General features: G+C 39.6%; 3 protein-coding genes across 4 annotated transcripts; 2 read left to right on the top strand and 1 right to left on the bottom strand.

Moving 5' to 3' along the window:
• The first annotated feature begins 379 nt into the window (after positions 1-379).
• Positions 380-7835, top strand: LOC113152378 (NACHT, LRR and PYD domains-containing protein 3-like). The gene is made up of 9 exons (XM_026345599.2): positions 380-1027; positions 1657-1735; positions 1854-2058; positions 2996-4796; positions 5046-5219; positions 5561-5728; positions 5821-5994; positions 6214-6260; positions 6423-7835. The coding sequence occupies exons 2-9, from the start codon at positions 1670-1672 to the stop codon at positions 6971-6973; spliced, it is 3186 nt and encodes a 1061-aa protein (XP_026201384.1). The 5' UTR covers positions 380-1027; positions 1657-1669; the 3' UTR covers positions 6974-7835.
• Positions 7836-8457: 622 nt separating this feature from the next.
• Positions 8458-16042, top strand: LOC113152611 (NACHT, LRR and PYD domains-containing protein 12-like). Of its 2 annotated transcripts, none has more exons than XM_026345965.1 (10): positions 8458-8851; positions 10196-10337; positions 10686-10731; positions 10820-11024; positions 11451-13254; positions 13507-13680; positions 14022-14189; positions 14282-14455; positions 14678-14724; positions 14885-16042. In XM_026345965.1, the coding sequence occupies exons 2-10, from the start codon at positions 10231-10233 to the stop codon at positions 15433-15435; spliced, it is 3276 nt and encodes a 1091-aa protein (XP_026201750.1). In that variant the 5' UTR covers positions 8458-8851; positions 10196-10230; the 3' UTR covers positions 15436-16042. The 2 variants fall into 2 exon arrangements, with proteins under 2 accessions (XP_026201750.1, XP_026201749.1); XM_026345964.1 differs by having other exon boundaries at positions 10683-10731.
• A 132-nt stretch (positions 16043-16174) lies between these two features.
• On the bottom strand, positions 16175-17993 carry smim7 (small integral membrane protein 7). The gene is made up of 5 exons (XM_026345966.1): positions 17909-17993; positions 17628-17669; positions 17205-17257; positions 17015-17105; positions 16175-16818 (listed from the first exon to the last, which is right to left on the bottom strand). The coding sequence occupies exons 1-5, from the start codon at positions 17932-17934 to the stop codon at positions 16803-16805; spliced, it is 228 nt and encodes a 75-aa protein (XP_026201751.1). The 5' UTR covers positions 17935-17993; the 3' UTR covers positions 16175-16802.
• Between the last annotated feature and the right edge of the window lie 408 nt (positions 17994-18401).

Genomic DNA, 18401 nt, shown 5'->3' with positions numbered 1-18401 from the left:
ATGAATCAGATTTAAGGCAAGACAGACGTCTTTGAATGACTGTGCACATAAAGACATCAAGATGAGGCATATAACAGAAGCCAAGGCAATATAAAAAGACAGGAACAGTATTTAAAAAAGTAAAATAAAATAAAATAGAGGATAAGAGTAAACTTATACACTCTGACATTATTACAGCAAGGTTGGAATAAACTGTCTTGAATTTTATGTTATTGAAGGCAGTTGCCAACAGAAAACAACACGTCTAAAATAAAACTCTTTGGGAGTGAATGGGAAAATAAATGATGTCCTAAAACCTCTGGCACTCAGCTCATTCCCAACTAGTGAAGTCACAGCACCCATATTTCAAGTCCACATATTTCAAGTCCACAGAAAATGAATGCACAATCAGTTTCTTACATTTTACATTTAAATAAGAATTGTAAACTAATTCATGATCATGCAGACAACAAAAGTTGCTTTGCTGCATAAAACATACTTAGTCTTTGTGTGTGTGCTTTTAGTAAAGTTGCTGCTTGGTATCACAAGGGAACTGCAGGGAGTTGTGTTCATGTGCCCTTACCATGAACCAACTGAAGGTCAAACATTATCTGTGTTTAAATTCCTGCTTGCAACCTTTCCCATCCTCTAGACATAACTGCTGGTGAAACTTTGTCTTTCCTTGCAATAATAAATTTGCTCAGCGAATGGCATGAAATAGTGATAAACGTTCAGGTTCACAGTGCAAGGTGAAGTCTTCAAATATATTGTGCAAAACATTCAGCCACTTATTCCTAATCGTAAAACAGAGAGAAGCTGCTTTTGAGACACTTTTAAGAAGCAGAAACCACAAAGAAATGTATGACCATTTGACTTACTGTAGGTTTTGGTACTACTGATACGGGCTCTGAATTCCACAGCGCAATCTGGAGCTCACATGACCGAGAAACGTGCTGGACCGACGTACAGCATCAGATCCGAGTCGGGACTCCTCTGGATCGGAGGGTGGGATTCGGTTTCAGACGACGATCGTTTTCTTCAGTTTAAGGTACTGTACCAGACACTTGTTAGTCTCTAGACCTTTGTAAAATACAATACAAAAATGAAACGACAGTTAAATGGATCATCAGCATCGTATTTTATTAAGTTATATACTCACAGAATAAATCACATGAGCATTTCAACCGTATCACAGTTTGTTTTCTGTTTAACTAAAGTTGTACCTACTTTTTTTTTAGCTGTAAATGCAGTGATCACAAGTCACTGGGTTGATCTAACCTACTTAATTATTCGTCTGAAAGTCTTATTTATATTCTATTGTATTCACTATGCTGTCAGTAGCCTGTCAGCCATTTGCAGAAGGTATCCTTATTTGGCCCCCAGAGTCTGGTCTGACTCAAGCGGCTGTGTTAATAATATTATTGTTGAATCTGGTCTAGTCCTGTTTTGAAAAGCCAAATGCTGGGACTTTCCTGTTTACAAAAAGTTTTCCTCTGCTAATATCACCCAAACCACAGACGTGAGATTGAGGCACATGTTGAAGACACACCTAAATTAAGATGTATGTATACTGTGTTTCAAGCCATGAGAAAAATCTGCATTATGCTTTATTTAGACAAGCAGTGTTAAGTCAGGTTTCGTGTGTTGACATGGAAATTCATCTTTGTTACCCCACAGAATTGAAGACAAGATGTCAGACATTCAAAGCAGTCATTTTGCCCAGGAGCCCCCAATGCAACTGGACTCCTTATTTCTGGTTTGTATATGTACAACAAAACAAAAAATAATCCCTGAAATAGTCCCTGAAACATGATCACGATGTAAAGTGGAATTAAAAAAGTCTTTCATACTGCATAATTCAAACTGTGTTTCAGCTTCTTGAAGACAATATTGTCACTTTTGTGAAGAATGAACTCAAGAGGCACCAGAGGTATTTGAGTTCAGAGTCACAAAGCTTAGAGAAGCAGTGGGAGGATGAAGAGGCGTTGGACAGTGGTAGCAGAGACGCATTCCTGAAGCTCCTGCTGCACTTCCTGAAGAGTATGAAACAGGAAAAGCTGGCCAACCGTCTGCAGAGCAGTAAGGATTTTTGTGAAGGTTTAACATGTTTTGGAGTGAGGGTATATGGTCTCTATGAAGTCAATTCAATGAAATTCAATTTCTTTTGTATAGCACAAAATCAGAACAGAGGTAATCTCAAGGCACTTTAAGGTTTAAGACCTTACAAAATATTACTGTATACAGACTTAGGCCGTGCCTCCCATTCCACATTTGGAAACTCTAGGAACGGACGTAAACCTGCACTCTGAAAATGAAGTGGTCTGCTTAGAAAATATGGAATGATGAGGTCTTTAGGATATGATGGACCTTGATTATTAAGTGCTCTTAATAATCAAAGGGCTATCTATTCTAGATTTTACAAGGAGCCTGTTCCTTTAACCCCAATGACATGTTCCAGTCTGTGTAATAAAACGGGACAGGAGGATGGTACACAATAACAAACATGACTGGTTTTTGACTTTTCCAGTTTGGATCAGAGAGGCTCTCAAATGAATCAAAACTATGTTTAGGTCTGTGGTTGATTATTAAGCTTGAGTGGAAGATTGCTGATACTCCTCCATACATCTTTAGAATTAGTTTTGAAATTAGTTGCATGTGCCATCCAATCTTGTTGTAAATCAGATGTGTACACAGTCATTTCAAACATCCACAAGAGTGAAAAGTCAGCAGTCATAAAGCGGGAAGATGCAATATCGTTTATTAACTGGGATTATCAGGTATAATCACATAAAAGGCAAGGTTCATAATGTACACTTCTTAAAAGTGCTAAAACCAGTTGACAGAGATATACAAGGCAGGAACTGGGAAGTAGATTATGTCTGACATTAACATAAATGTCAACTTTTTGCAATAACAAATGCATAATCTAAAACAAATAAACCCAGCAGTGTTATACAAGCTATTTAAGAAGATTTTAAATTCACTCATTGATTATAGTTGCTGTCTGTTTGCTTAGGGACTCTTGCTGCTGCTTGCCAGCGTGAACTCAAATCTAATCTAAAGGAAAGGTTCTGCAGTTTGTTTGAGGGCCCTGCTAAAACTGGGAACCTGACTCTTCTAAATCAGATCTACACCGAGCTCTACATCACAGAGGGAGGAGGTGAAGATGTCAGTGGTGAACATGAGGTCAGACAGATTGAAACTGCATCCAGGAAAGCAATAAAAACTGAAATGACAATGAGATGTGAAAATATCTTTAAAACTTTACCTGGAAGACAACAACCAGTCAGGACGGTGATGATGAAGGGAGTAGCTGGTATCGGGAAAACAGTCTTAACACAAAAATACACTCTGGACTGGGCTGAAGATAAAACCAATCAGGACATAGACTTCACATTTCCATTTACTTTCAGAGAGTTGAATGGGATGAAAGACAAGAAGTACAGCTTGGTGAACCTTATTCATGACCACTTTATTGAAATCAAAGCAGCAGGAATCTGCAGGTTTGAAGACTTCAAGGTCGTATTTATCTTTGATGGTTTGGATGAGTGTCGACTTCCCCTCAACTTCCAACACAGTGAAGTCCTGACTGATGCTACGGAGTTGACCACAGTGGATGTGCTGCTGACAAACCTCATCAGGGGGAAACTGCTTCCCTCTGCCCACATCTGGATAACCACACGACCGGCCGCAGCCAGTCAGATCCCGTCTGACCTGATTAACATGGTGACAGAGGTGAGAGGCTTCACTGACCCCCAGAAAGAAGAATACTTCAAGAAGAGATTCCCAAATGAGGAGCAGGCTGAAAGAATTGTCTCCCACATCAACACCTCACGAAGCCTCCATGTCATGTGCCACATCCCAGTCTTCTGCTGGATCATTGCAACAGTTCTGGAAGATGCACTGAAAACCGGAGAAGAAGCAGAGCTTCCCAAAACCCTGACGGAGATGTACATCCACTTTTTGGTGGTTCAGGCCAAACTGAAAAACGTCAAGTATCATGGAGGAACAGCGACAGATCCACACTGGACTCCAGAGAACAAAAGTATGATTCTGTCTCTTGGAAAACTTGCTTTTGAGCAGCTGCAGAAAGGAAACCTGATCTTCTATGTATCAGACCTGACAGAGTGCGGCATCGATGTGAGAGCAGCCTCCATCTACTCAGGAGTGTTCACACAGATCTTCAAAGAGGAGAGCGGACTGTACCAGGAGAAGGTCTACTGCTTCATTCATTTGAGTGTTCAGGAGTTTTTGGCTGCTCTTTATGTTCATTTGACTTTTATCAACACTGGAGTCAATCTGCTGTCAGAACAACTGATCTTCCAGATGTTGACAGCAACGAAAGCAGAATCTGCAGTTACGCACTTCTACCAAAGTGCAGTGGAAGAGACCTTACAGAGTCCAAACGGACACCTGGACTTGTTCCTCCGCCTTCTCCTGGGCCTCTCACTGGAAAAGAATCAGACTCTCCTACGAGGTTTGCAGACACAGATAGAAAGTAGCTCACAGACCCAACAGGAAATAGTCAAATACATCAAGAGGAAGATTGAGGAGATTCCTTCACCAGAAAGGAGCATCACTCTGTTTCACTGTCTGAATGAGTTGAATGATCACGCCCTAGTGGAGGAGATCCAGGGGTTCCTGAGTGCAGGAAAACTCTCCAGTAGGAATCTCTCTCCTGCTCAGTGGTCAGCTCTGGTCTTCATCTTACTGACATCAGAGAAAGAGCTGGATGTGTTTGACCTCAGCAAATACTGTGCTTCAGAAGAGGCTCTCCTGAAGCTGCTGCCGGTGGTCAAAGCCTCAAAAAATGCTCTGTAAGTACACAGATACTTCACTTTTTGGATCAAAAGTCACATAAAATGTTACCTACTTGGTTGAAGTGTCAATGTGAGTGTTAAAGTGTAAAAATACAAAATGTGCTACAATAAACACCGGACTCCAAATATTTCAAAGTTTAAATTTAATTTCTAGCTCAAAGTATTACAAAGAAAAGAAAAAAAAGATATAAATGTAAGTGTAAAATGCAGACTTTACTAAAACCATTTTATTTACTGTTTCTTCAGGCTGAGTGGCTGTAATCTGTCAGAGACCAGCTGTGAAGCTCTGTCCTCAGTTCTCAGCTCACAGTCCTCTAGTCTGAGAGAACTGGACCTGAGCAACAACGACCTGCAGGATTCAGGAGTGAAACTTCTCTGTGTTGGACTGAAGAGTCCTCACTGTAAACTGGAATCTCTGAGGTTACATCATGCTAAAGTGAAACAATGAAATGTTTTGTTATATTTCTAATATAAATAATACTGCTTCATGCAGAATTAGCAGCTGTTTTGAGAATTTCAGGAGCTCATGACAAGAATTTGAGCCAGTGCTGGGTGGATTATATTTCACCACATTTAGCAATGTTTCCCTGGTTATCGTCTTGATACAGAACAGTATTTGTATACAGGAATATTATATCTCACTGAGAGTTGTACAAAAACATGTTTGTAACTTTTGTCCTTGAGTCTTGACTGGATATTACAGGAACTGACGCTTTCAAACAAATGTTATGTCTTCCTTGTCTGGATTGTTGTCTCTTCAGGCTCAGTGTGTGTAACCTCTCAGCAAGAAGTTGTGAAACTCTGTGCTCAGTTCTCAGCTCAGAGTCCTGTAGTGTGAGAGAACTGGACCTGAGCAACAACGACCTTGAGGATTCAGGAGTGAAGCTTCTCTCTGCAGGACTGAAGAGTTGTGCATTGGAAACTCTGAGGTCACGATTCAAAGTTGCCACAAACACATTAATGTAATAATGCAGCAACAACCACAGACCTAGGACTAATGAGATGTTTTATGCGTTTGCAGGCTGTCAGGTTGTCTGATCACAGAGAAAGGGTTTGAGTCTCTAGGTTCAGCTCTGAGCTTCAATCCTTCCCATGTGAGAGAGCTGGACCTGAGCTACAACGACCCAGGAGAGACAGGAGGAGAGCTGCTGTGTGCTGGACTGGAGGATCCAAAATGGACACTGGGCACTCTGAGGTATGGAGAAGTTAGGTGTAGAGGTCCACAGATGTTTGAAAGAGGTGAATTGGAGTCAGGAATAAAGATTTCCGTTTCACACTGTCAGCTACGGTTGTAGGGCCCAGATCAAACTGACTCCAAAGAACTGGTAATGACAAAGACTGAGAAGACCAAGTCACTGAACCCAAGATTTTAAAAGAGATCCATTAACATCTGCCTTCATAAACCTGCTTTCAGGTTGGAGCCTCATGGAGTCCAGTGGTTGAAACCAGGTCTGAGAAAGTGTAAGTGTGTTTTTGGTTCTAGTGGTTCATTTTATGGATATCCAACTCAAAGGTGTTGAACGACTCATCTAAAATCTGAGCATAAATAACAATACTATTACAACAAACAATATATATTCTAATAACTGCAGCTCTAATTCATTTTTTATGTTTCTTGATCAGATGTGTGTGAACTCACTCTGGACCCAAACACAGCAAACAGGAACCTCATCCTGTCTGACAACAACAGAAAGGTCACATGGGTGTTAAATGACCAGTCATACCCTGATCACCCAGAGAGATTTGACTACTGCTGTCAGCTGCTGTGTAGAGAAGATCTGACAGGCCGCTGTTACTGGGAGGTTGAGTGGGAAGGAGAGGATCTGATATCAGTGAGTTACAAAGGAATCAAGAGAAAAGGAGGCATAGCTGAGAGCAGATTTGGAGGCAATGAGCAGTCGTGGAGTCTGTGCTGCTCTGCTGGTGGTTACTCTGTGTGGCACAACAACAGAGAGATCGTCCTCTCTGCCTCTTCCTCCTCTGATTCTAACAAAGTAGCAGTGTATGTGGACCATGGTGCTGGCACTCTGTCCTTCTACAGAGTCTCCTCTGACCTGCTGATCCACCTCTACACCTTCCACTGCAGATTCACCGAACCTCTCTACCCTGGGTTTGGGTTCCTGTTTGGTTTTAGAGTCTGCTCAGGTTTTTCAGTGTCTCTCTGTTCAGTATAGAGTCTCCAGTTGTAATACAATAAATTTGCTCTGACATGACAATATATAAGTTGCAGGTGCAATTAGTTTCCAGTGCGTCTGTCTCTGAGTATATTTACATTGACTGAAGTAACCTGGTTACTGAGAAAGACAGGCTTCTTGGGTAATCAGAAAACACGTTTACATGCACTCCAGAAACCTGGTTACTGGAAATCCGACTATATATGCGACAAAAAAGTAATCTGATTTCCCCTTAGCCCTAGACTGAGTTTGGAAGTGTGGTCGGAGTTCTTTGGGAGAATTCTACTTTGGGAAATCAGGTTTCTCTAATCATTTAACCAGGTTTCCCGTTTACATGACACTTAAGAAATCTGATTTCTTGAGAAAGCCGATTACAACCTGGATACTTAAGTGCATGTAAACTCACTAGCCTAAGAATTATGAACAATTGCACATTGCTTTTGCAACTTATTAATCTTTAAATTTTCTAAAGAATTTCTGTGGTTCTTCTTACTGAATCATGCTTAAAACAACGCGTTACTACTAATGAAACGGGCAGCATTGTTTTTATCCAGGGCTGTTTATGGTCTGAATGTCTGCTGAGACTGTGCGAACACTATAGGTGCCCTATGGTTAGTCAATTTTGCATATATACATAAAATGGTCAACTCACTACAAACTGTATCTACTGTTAGTACTGTATTGTAAAACATTCAATTTTAATTCATGTATTCCAAGCTAAACATGTATCTCATTATGTCCAAATCATGAATGTTCCTTTGGTTTCATAAAAGACAAAAAAATTAATGGTCTGTTTTGTTGATTTTCATATCCTAATTAAAATGTCTAATCCTTAAATAAACACATTTTACTATCACTCGTATCAGTAGTTATTTGTCAGTTACTCATAAAAAGCTGAGAAAAAAAGAGACAGTGTCAACATTAACAGAGATGTGATGTTGGCTGGTATTGGTATTATTAAAAAGGCATCCAAAATCACTACATGACCAAAATAAATCCATATTGCATCTCTTGTTTCCTCTGGCTTTCTTAATATTTACATTTTCTATTATTCATTTATACTGTTAATATATTTACTTTAAGTGCATCATCCTTTTTGTTGTTCTCAAGTTTTGAATGTGTAGTGTTGTTAGAAAAGTAAGTAAATATATTCAAAAGTGTCACATCTTATCCACTACAAAAATAACCCTTAGCCTAAGCTGTTAAATTACCAGTTATGGCAGTGAACCATCTTATGTTTGAAAATTGTATTTAATCCATCACTACTACCCAGCTACATTATTCAACTGTAGCCCGGACCATGCTTACTGAGGCGGACTGTGCACAAACTCCTCTGCAAATTAGATCACACCATCCTCAACAATCAGTGGATTCACACTGAGACCCCCGGATCAGTTCAGCTATTTCAGCTTAGTGGCTAAACCATTGTTACTGCAACATCCACTTTGATCATGTGATGCACACTGAGCCAGAAATGCATTTTTCCCAGCACACAAGATGTCTGCTGTATAAGAAGAAGGCAGGAAAAGTTTAAAGTGAATTCTGTGCTATAACTTTACAGTTTTTTTTTTGTGTAAATTGTGAAGCCAGAGGTGCTGAGTTCTCGCCCTTATGTTGTTTTTGATCTTTAGAAATTTTATTATCAGTGGATTTTGGAGGGAGGCAGACAAGGGTGATGAGTTCAAGGTTTCCTCTAACCCAAGAGCAAATCAACAACAAGGAGCTGTGGGAAAGCTGAAATCTTGTAGAGCCGCACCAGGATATATGAACTTGTCGTGTATATATATCCTGGACGGAACAGATCTCTTTTCGCCAGCTGTCTCCTACATATCGGGACCACAGCGCTCCACATCGCGGATGTGTTTCCTCCAACAGAAGGTATTGTACTTCCCAGTTTACACTTCTAGACTTCTTGACTTTGACTTTTCTCTCTATGACCGTGAGTTGGAATAAGCACTTGATGCGGCGCGTCGTCATCTGTTGTTTTAGCCAATAAACAGTTCACCATGAGGTCAGTTTGACAGCCACTGATTTACACTTGACGTAAACAGTAAATAACTCTCTTCATTTACTCTTTTGCAATGTGAAAAGTGAGAAGTTAGTCTAATCAGCGTGGAGTAACGATATTTTATTTAAATCCATACGTTTAGTAAATGCGCAACGTTAAAGACAACGGATAACGGTGCGTCACAAAGCGGAGCCACTGAAAGATCGATTATTTTAATCAACCCAGTTAATTTTTAGACAAAAAATGTCATTACAGTTTTTTGATTTGCTTTTTGAAGTCTATGAGTGCAGTGGAGACTGGAAACCTGATAATGAAGAAGAGCTGAAGTAACAGAAGTGCTCCAGTAAAAGTATTTAGGGAAAGCTTCAAATTCTTTATTCAGTTCACTCATGGTCTGAAGTTTAATTTTAGGTGCAAGTACTCCAGTAAAACTGATAAAAATTGTCTTTTATAGTAAAGAATAACAAAATGGCCAAACATCTCTGCTAGTTAAACACTGATTTATGAACAGGTTTAGTTAATATGAATACATGATCTGTTAGTTGATTAATCTGTAAAATTTAACAAAACCTGTCAAATAAATGAAGTGGAACATGAGTAAATGTCCCCCTGTGATAATTAGAAATGTTCATCAAGTTTTCATAACTTAAAGTGAAGATTTTCAGGTATATGGCAACTATAGCACATTTTAACCATTAAATAAAACTGTAAAAATATCCAAACCTTTCAAAGACAGACTGGTGCTTTACAACACATCTATATTTTAGGACAATGACTATATGTGCTTAAATCTAACCACTGAAGGGGAAACGCAATTGTAACAGGAGCGAAACTGTGGGTGCAACATATTATTAAGAAGAAAGAAAAGTTGAATTCTCTTTTGTCACGCTTGCATTCATGTTAAGAGCTTTAGGTGCCTTTGAGTTTGTATTTGCACACATCGTGTTGCTTACTGTCGAAACACGACATATTAGTTCTCCAAAATAACAAAAGTGATAGTTTTCTTATGTAAGAAAAGTGAATGTGAACATGTCAAAACCTGTACCTTTATTTTACTGTGAACAGATTCATGCTGCTCAGGAACATCAGCCAACAGTTTCTGCACATTAACATTTATTTATTTGTTACCACCACACTATCCAGCTGCACAAATTAGATCAGAGTTCAGAAGTAATGTGTGAGCTCTATGAGTACATTCTCATGTTTGTTTTAAGGTGTTAGCCCTGCAACATCGCGATAAAACCCCAAAATGGATCCAACCAAGGCTTCCGTGGAGACAGACAATTCAATGAACTCTCCTCCATATTTTGCTGGGGAGGAGGATGAGGAGGAGGAAGACCTGGCCATCTATATGCAGTAAGTTATTACCAGAATTTAAATTTTAACATCATTTATACAGCACTTATTTTAAAAAGTCACTATTTTTTTGGAATTTAAGGTCAAATGGTAGACAGCATTAATACGGCAAGATAATTTGCAACCATACAAATTTTTGCTTTTCCAAGATAGATAAAATTACACTCTATGCAGATGATCCCTGCAGATTATTTCAAGTTTGGGTCTCTTGTGTGTTGCATTACATGGTAAACATGCATGCGCTGAGTTTAAAGGAGCCTTTAGGTAAATAGAATTCAGTATGTTTTTTGTGATCAAGAAAGATTTTGTGTGGACACACATAAGCAAATTCTCCTCTGTTCACAGCAGGCAACCTGCCCAGGAGCCTCATAAACAACTGGATTCCATATTTTTGGTCTGTACATGTACAACATAGCAATAAAAGCTAAATCTTCCTCCATGCTACAAGAAACTGTGAGTTAACCTTCTTCTTTTCCCTCCAGGAGCTTGAGGTCAGCATTGTTGATTTTGTGAGACATGAACTAAAGAGGCACAAGACGTTTCTGAGTTCAGGGTCACAATGCTTGGGGAGGCTCGGGGAGGATGAGCAGGTGGTGGATGACGGCAGCAGAGAGGCATTTCTGAACATCTTGCTGCACTTCATGAAGATTAAGAACGAAGAGGAGCTGGCCAAATGTCTGCAGAGCAGTAAGGATTTCTGTAAAGGTTTAACAATGATGGATAGGTGAAAGATGATTTTTCTTAACTTTCTCAAGAGATGGACAACACATGTTCCATACTATTTGTTCAGTGCTCATCCACAACACACTAGCATGCCAGGAGGATGCTAATTTGTACATAAGTAGAAATCTTCTTAATAGGAATCCTAGTTTGCTTATTTGCTCTTTAGTCTGAAGTTTAGTCCCTTTGACACTATTATAAGGAAGGCTATGTAGATAATTTTATTTAGTAATCAGGGAAGAATGTGATTCTCTATCTTCCAACAAAGATTAGCACTATCAAAATGGTGCAGGTTGAAGTTCACCAAAGTTGATCTAGATGTAAATGATTAGAGAAGATTTGATAAAATTAATGAATTCACTCATTGATTATAGTTGCTGTCTGTTTGCTTAGGGACTCTTGCTGCTGCTTGCCAGCGTGAACTCAAATCTAATCTGAAGGAAAGGTTCTGCAGTTTGTTTGAGGGCACTGCTAAAACTGGGAACCCAACTCTTCTAAATCAGATCTACACAGAGCTCTACATCACAGAGGAAGGGGATGGAGAGATGAGCTGTAAACATGAGGTCAGACAGATTGAAATCGCATCAAGGAAAAGAAAAAAAGACGAGTCAGACACAATCAGATGTGAACATATCTTTAAAGCTTCACATGCAAAAGAACAACCAGTGAGAACGGTGATGATGAAGGGAGTAGCTGGCATCGGGAAAACAGTCTTAACACAAAAATACACTCTGGACTGGGCTGAAGATAAAACCAATCAGGACATAGACTTCACATTTCCATTTACTTTCAGAGAGCTGAACCTGCTGAAAAACAAGAAGTACAGCTTGGTGAACCTTATTCATGACCAATTTATTAAAACCAAAGAAGCAGGAATCTGCAGGTTTGAAGACTTCAAGGTCGTATTTATCTTTGATGGTTTGGATGAGTGTCGACTTCCCCTCAACTTCCAACATAATGAAATCCTGACTGATGCTACGGAGTTGACCACAGTGGATGTGCTGCTGACAAACCTCATCAGGGGGAAACTGCTTCCCTCTGCCCACATCTGGATAACCACACGACCGGCCGCAGCCAGTCAGATCCCGTCTGACCTGATTAACATGGTGACAGAGGTGAGAGGCTTCACTGACCCCCAGAAAGAAGAATACTTCAAGAAGAGATTCCCAAATGAGGAGCAGGCTGAAAGAATTGTCTCCCACATCAACACCTCACGAAGCCTCCATGTCATGTGCCACATCCCAGTCTTCTGCTGGATCATTGCAACAGTTCTGGAAGATGCACTGAAAACCAGAGAAGAAGCAGAGCTTCCCAAAACCCTGACGGAGATGTACATCCACTTTTTGGTGGTTCAGGCCAAACTGAAAAACATCAAGTACCATGAAGGAACAGCGACAGATCCACACTGGACTCCAGAGAACAAAAGTATGATTCTGTCTCTTGGAAAACTTGCTTTTGAGCAGCTGCAGAAAGGAAACCTGATCTTCTATGTATCAGACCTGACAGAGTGTGGCATCGATGTGAGAGCAGCCTCCATCTACTCAGGGGTGTTCACACAGATCTTCAAAGAGGAGAACGGACTGTACCAGGAGAAGGTCTACTGCTTCATTCATTTGAGTGTTCAGGAGTTTCTGGCTGCTCTTTATGTTCATTTGACTTTTATCAACACTGGAGTCAATCTGCTGTCAGAACAACTGATCTTCCAGATGTTGACGGCAACGAAAGCAGAATCTGCAGTGACGCACTTCTACCAAAGTGCAGTGGAAGAGACCTTACAGAGTCCAAACGGACACCTGGACTTGTTCCTCCGCCTTCTCCTGGGCCTCTCACTGGAAAAGAATCAGACTCTCCTACGAGGTTTGCAGACACAGACAGAAAGTAGCTCACAGAACCAACAAGAAATAGTCAAATACATCAAGAGGAAGATTGAGGAGATTCCTTCACCAGAAAGGAGCATCACTCTGTTTCACTGTCTGAATGAGCTGAATGATCACGCTCTAGTGGAGGAGATCCAGGGGTTCCTGAGTGCAGGAAAACTCTCCAGTAGGAATCTCTCTCCTGCTCAGTGGTCAGCTCTGGTCTTCATCTTACTGACATCAGAGAAAGAGCTGGATGTGTTTGACCTCAGCAAATACTGTGCTTCAGAAGAGGCTCTCCTGAAGCTGCTGCCGGTGGTCAAAGCCTCCACAAAGGCTCTGTAAGTACACAGATACTTCACTTTTTGGATCAAAAGTCACATAAAATGTTACCTACTTATTTTTAGGTTGAAGTGTCAATGTGAGTGTTAAAGTGTAAAAACACAAAATGTGTTTTTACACAGGACTCCAAATATTTCAAAGTTCAAATTTAATTTCTAGCTCAAAGTATGACAAAGAAAAGAAAAAAAAGATATAAATGTAAGTGTAAAATGCAGACTTTACTAAAACCATTTTATTTACTGTTTCTTCAGGCTGAGTGGCTGTAATCTGTCAGAGACCAGCTGTGAAGCTCTGTCCTCAGTTCTCAGCTCACAGTCCTCTAGTCTGAGAGAACTGGACCTGAGCAACAACGACCTGCAGGATTCAGGAGTGAAACTTCTCTGTGGTGGACTGAAGAGTCCTCACTGTAAACTGGAATCTCTGAGGTTACAACATGCTAAAGTGAAACAATGAAATGTTTTGTTATATTTCTAATATAAATAATACTGCTTCATGCAGAATTAGCAGCTGTTTTGAGAATTTCAGGAGCTCATGACAAGAGTTTGAGCCAGTGCTGAGTGGATTATATTTCACCACATTTAGCAATGTTTCCCTGGTTATCGTCTTGATACAGAACAGTATTTGTATACAGGAATATTATATCTCACTGAGAGCTGTACAAAAACATGTTTGTAACTTTTGTCCTTGAGTCTTGACTGGATATTACAGGAACTGACGCTTTCAAACAAATGTTATGTCTTCCTTGTCTGGATTGTTGTCTCTTCAGGCTCAGTGTGTGTAACCTCTCAGCAAGAAGTTGTGAAACTCTGTGCTCAGTTCTCAGCTCAGAGTCCTGTAGTCTGAGAGAACTGGACCTGAGCAACAACGACCTTGAGGATTCAGGAGTGAAGCTTCTCTCTGCAGGACTGAAGAGTTGTGCATTGGAAACTCTGAGGTCACGATTCAAAGTTGCCACAAACACATTAATGTAATAATGCAGCAACAACCACAGACCTAGGACTAATGAGATGTTTTATGTGTTTGCAGGCTGTCAGGTTGTCTGATCACAGAGAAAGGGTTTGAGTCTCTAGGTTCAGCTCTGAGCTTCAATCCTTCCCATCTGAGAGAGCTGGACCTGAGCTACAACGACCCAGGAGAGACAGGAGGAGAGCTGCTGTGTGCTGGACTGGAGGATCCAAAATGGACACTGGGCACTCTGAGGTATGGAGAAGTTAGGTGTAGAGGTCCACAGATGTTTGAAAGAGGAGGTGAATTGGAGTCAGGAATAAAGATTTCCGTTTCACACTGTCAGCTACGGTTGTAGGGCCCAGATCAAACTGACTCCAAAGAACTGGTAATGACAAAGACTGAGAAGACCAAGTCACTGAACCCAAGATTTTAAAAGAGATCCATTAACATCTGCCTTCATAAACCTGCTTTCAGGTTGGAGCCTCATGGAGTCCAGTGGTTGAAACCAGGTCTGAGAAAGTGTAAGTGTGTTTTTGGTTCTATTGGTTCATTTTATGGATATCCAACTCAAAGGTGTTGAACGACTCATCTAAAATCTGAGCATAAATAAAGATACTATTACAACAAACAATATATATTCTAATAACTGCAGCTCTAATTCATTTTTTGTTTCTTGATCAGATGTGTGTGAACTCACTCTGGACCCAAACACAGCGAACAGGAACCTCATCCTGTCTGACAACAACAGAAAGGTCACATGGGCAGTAAAACACCAGTCATACCCTGATCACCCAGAGAGATTTGACTACTGCTGTCAGCTGCTGTGTAGAGAAGATCTGACAGGCCGCTGTTACTGGGAGGTTGAGTGGGAAGGAGAGGATCTGATATCAGTGAGTTACAAAGGAATCAAGAGAAAAGGAGGCATAGCTGAGAGCAGATTTGGAGGCAATGAGCAGTCGTGGAGTCTGTGCTGCTCTGCTGGTGGTTACTCTGTGTGGCACAACAACAGAGAGATCGTCCTCTCTGCCTCTTCGTCCTCTGATTCTAACAAAGTAGCAGTGTATGTGGACCATGGTGCTGGCACTCTGTCCTTCTACAGAGTCTCCTCTGACCTGCTGCTCCACCTCTACACCTTCCACTGCAGATTCACCGAACCTCTCTACCCTGGGTTTGGGTTCCTGTTTGGTTTTAGAGTCTGCTCAGGTTTTTCAGTGTCTCTCTGTTCAGTATAGAGTCTCCTTTCTTGTAGCAAGTTATTTCGGTGGATCAACTGGATTTAATTGTGTGTGAGGCTCTTGGGTAGGCTCTTTTATTTTTATTTTAATCCAACACTGTTGTTAACGATTCATTTTAACTTTACAAGCACTCCCACTAGATAATTTAATCTTTTTATGTTTGAATGATACATATTTAATTCGATTTTTTTAATCTGTTATCTTTTATTTATTTTAGTACTAGTTATGTGTCATAAACCTCTTGGTGGCTAAAGAGGAAAGTTATGGAATCCCAACAGCCATTAAGATTCAGCATCTTTGCAACATGAATTTCTAATAGAAATGTTACATCATAGTCATAGTTGAGACATTGTTGTTCCCTACAGAAAACTGTTTTGACTGCCACAAACTGTGTAATTAAGCAAATACAATGAAAAGGTCAGTACAGATGTTGCTCACAGGTACAACATTTTTTAAACAATCAGAAACCATTTAGCTTTTATGAAGTTTATCAGTGGCCAATATTAACATTTTATTTTTTCAATATAAAATGTATAAACAAAAGAGTAAATACTAATTTCTTCTCCTAATGTAATAAACATGTACTTATTATATATTTGCAGTGTTATATATAGGTATATATATAACTTGAGAAGTAGTTAGAACTGTTCAAGTCAATTATTGTGATTATTATGAAGGATAAGGACACATTTACATTTACATTATAGTGCACATAGTTACAGCACATGTGCCAAAATGAATGGAAAACTGATGTTTCTTTATTGAAAAGGTTGCATTAAGATTTTCTGTATGCACACACACAAGAACAAAACAGCTTGAGAAGTAAATGTAGAGAGGATTGGGACACTGGTGATAAGTGAATCAGATGGTAGAGTTCATAAAGTGACTAAGATCACTTGGTTCACCATCAGCTTCCATCACAAAGTGGGACGGAGCAGGATGTTCAAATAATGACAGACAGCTAACAAACCAGCCTGTTAGTTAAGGCTGTCATCAATCAATCATTTTCAACCCTGACATTTCTTGAATAAACAAACCAATGGTTTGAATAAATCATCTCTTATTGTATAATGAATCACAAGGGCACATGAAAACACATGTCCAGCAAAGGCAGGGGTGCTTGTATAGAGACAATATAAACAAACTACATATGTAACAACTTATACAAGACACAATAAATACAGCAATTCATAAATTCCTGTACAGCTGGAAGCAGATGCAGAGTCTCAGGTGATAAAGAAAATGAAGCATAATTACATTTAAAAGTGCCCAGAGAACAGATAAGATCTATAAAGAAGATGTTTAGAGCATCCATTTTGAGAAGGTCTTTATCCCAGTGGGAGTCTGGTCTCATCAAATGATGATCATGATCCAAACAATCTGTGAATTGATGACAGTCAAACATTATTGTCATGTTCACTAAATGTAACTATCTTCCATCAGACATTTTATCTGTCTAATGCAACAACTTGGATTAATTACACAGAGGTTTAAATTTGTGATTTCATTTTTTGGTAATGAGACTTCCTTCGGTTTTGACCTGAATAACTTTGGAAAATATAACAGTCTTACTCACAGGATCATGCAGAACATGATGAAGATGTTCCACAAAGCGATGAAGACCCGAAAGTAACGCAGACTGAGCAGAAACTCTCTGATGTTGTCACCTGAAAGACACAGACTGCAATGAGAACTACAGATATCTGTAACACAAACTTTTCCACGTTTAATTCGTTTCCATCTCTCTCTTTAACACTCATACACACCTGTTGTTGGTGCTCTGGACTCATCTCCAAATCCCTGGGACTCCTTCCTTTTGCTGCAAAACATCAACAGTTAACCTCCTACTAGCTGATTTGTTTACTTTAGTAGTATATTTTTTTGGCAACATAGAATAATCTGCAACAATTCTGTCTTGCAGTTCTGTGCTTTATGGGTTATGTGTCAGTGTATAGTATTATCTATTATATTATAATTTTACCAATTTGTAAATGCATATTCTAACCTAAAAGATCAAGCTTTTACTGTTACTGTAATTACTGTATTTTTTTACTGCCCTGCATGTGCCAAAACAGGAAATCAGTATTACTTGTTTGATGTTTACATAATGGACATGGGTAAACGTTGTAAACAAAGACAAAAATAAAGTCACGCCAAGACTTCGTCAAGCCTGGGACTCTTATACTCACAGCTTAAAATTTAGCACAGCCCCCGCATTCACCAGTAAGGTCCTGGACAGTAGAGAATCAAAGGACACAATCAGCTTATTGACAAATTAAAGTTTGTTATTCGCTACCTGCTAACGTTAGCTGCTGAGCTGGCATTAGCACGATACTAGCTAGTGAGCTTCTCATTTAGCTTGACACAGCTCAATCCAACTTATAACACAGCGAACAGCAACACTCGCTGCGAGAGGAGAATGATTCGGTTCATTAAAAAATGTTCATTAGCAAGAATTTAAACAAATTACCCGAATATCAACAGATCTCCGATCATCTTGATCACTTAACATCACAGAAACCCTTCACTTCCGGGTCCGGTCACGCAATCAGGAATGTGACCAATTAGATTTCACCACTGTGATGACGACATATTTGTGTTTTTGGTTCCCTGAGATTTACCTGTAAGGCGCTGACTGCCAGGCGCTTACCAAGGATTTAACGATATAATAATCGTACAGTCTATAAATCATGTTGTTTTGTTTTTGACAACTATAGACAAGCAAAATAGGCCAAGGTTTTGGTTACTGTTATGTTTTAAAATGCTTTTAATAGTGTTACAGCACAACACACACCACCTTGAAACATGAGTCTTGTGATTATTTCACTTTGGTTGATAGATTTAACTACTTTAAGCCAAAATCACTTCAAAAACCGTTGTGTTTAGAAAATATCTTTGGTTTAACTGAAACAAAAATTAAATAATCTGGATTGAAAAAGTTAATATAATTTAAAAAAATACAC

The sequence above is a fragment of the Anabas testudineus genome, chromosome 4 (assembly GCF_900324465.2).
Source record: "Anabas testudineus chromosome 4, fAnaTes1.2, whole genome shotgun sequence".
Classification (NCBI taxonomy): domain Eukaryota; kingdom Metazoa; phylum Chordata; class Actinopteri; order Anabantiformes; family Anabantidae; genus Anabas; species Anabas testudineus.
Note: the sequence above shows the minus strand (reverse complement) of the source record. Positions and strands in the feature narration are given on the sequence as shown.

What these genes read in the sequence shown, in the direction of transcription:
- LOC113152378 (XM_026345599.2), top strand. Translation starts at nt 1,670, where the DNA reads ATGTCAGACATTCAAAGCAGTCATTTTGCCCAGGAGCCCCCAATGCAA. An exon ending in AAAGCCTCAAAAAATGCTCT is followed by an intron (nt 4,797 to 5,045) that starts GTAAGTACACAG and finishes CTGTTTCTTCAG; the next exon opens with GCTGAGTGGCTGTAATCTGT. An exon ending in TGGACACTGGGCACTCTGAG is followed by an intron (nt 5,995 to 6,213) that starts GTATGGAGAAGT and finishes ACCTGCTTTCAG; the next exon opens with GTTGGAGCCTCATGGAGTCC.
- LOC113152611 (XM_026345964.1), top strand. Translation starts at nt 10,231, where the DNA reads ATGGATCCAACCAAGGCTTCCGTGGAGACAGACAATTCAATGAACTCT. An exon ending in GGCCAAATGTCTGCAGAGCA is followed by an intron (nt 11,025 to 11,450) that starts GTAAGGATTTCT and finishes CTGTTTGCTTAG; the next exon opens with GGACTCTTGCTGCTGCTTGC. An exon ending in TGTAAACTGGAATCTCTGAG is followed by an intron (nt 13,681 to 14,021) that starts GTTACAACATGC and finishes TTGTCTCTTCAG; the next exon opens with GCTCAGTGTGTGTAACCTCT.
- smim7 (XM_026345966.1), bottom strand. Translation starts at nt 17,934, where the DNA reads ATGATCGGAGATCTGTTGATATTCGG. An exon ending in GGAGATCTGTTGATATTCGG is followed by an intron (nt 17,670 to 17,908) that starts GTAATTTGTTTA and finishes TCTACTGTCCAG; the next exon opens with GACCTTACTGGTGAATGCGG. An exon ending in GTCCAGAGCACCAACAACAG is followed by an intron (nt 17,106 to 17,204) that starts GTGTGTATGAGT and finishes TGTGTCTTTCAG; the next exon opens with GTGACAACATCAGAGAGTTT.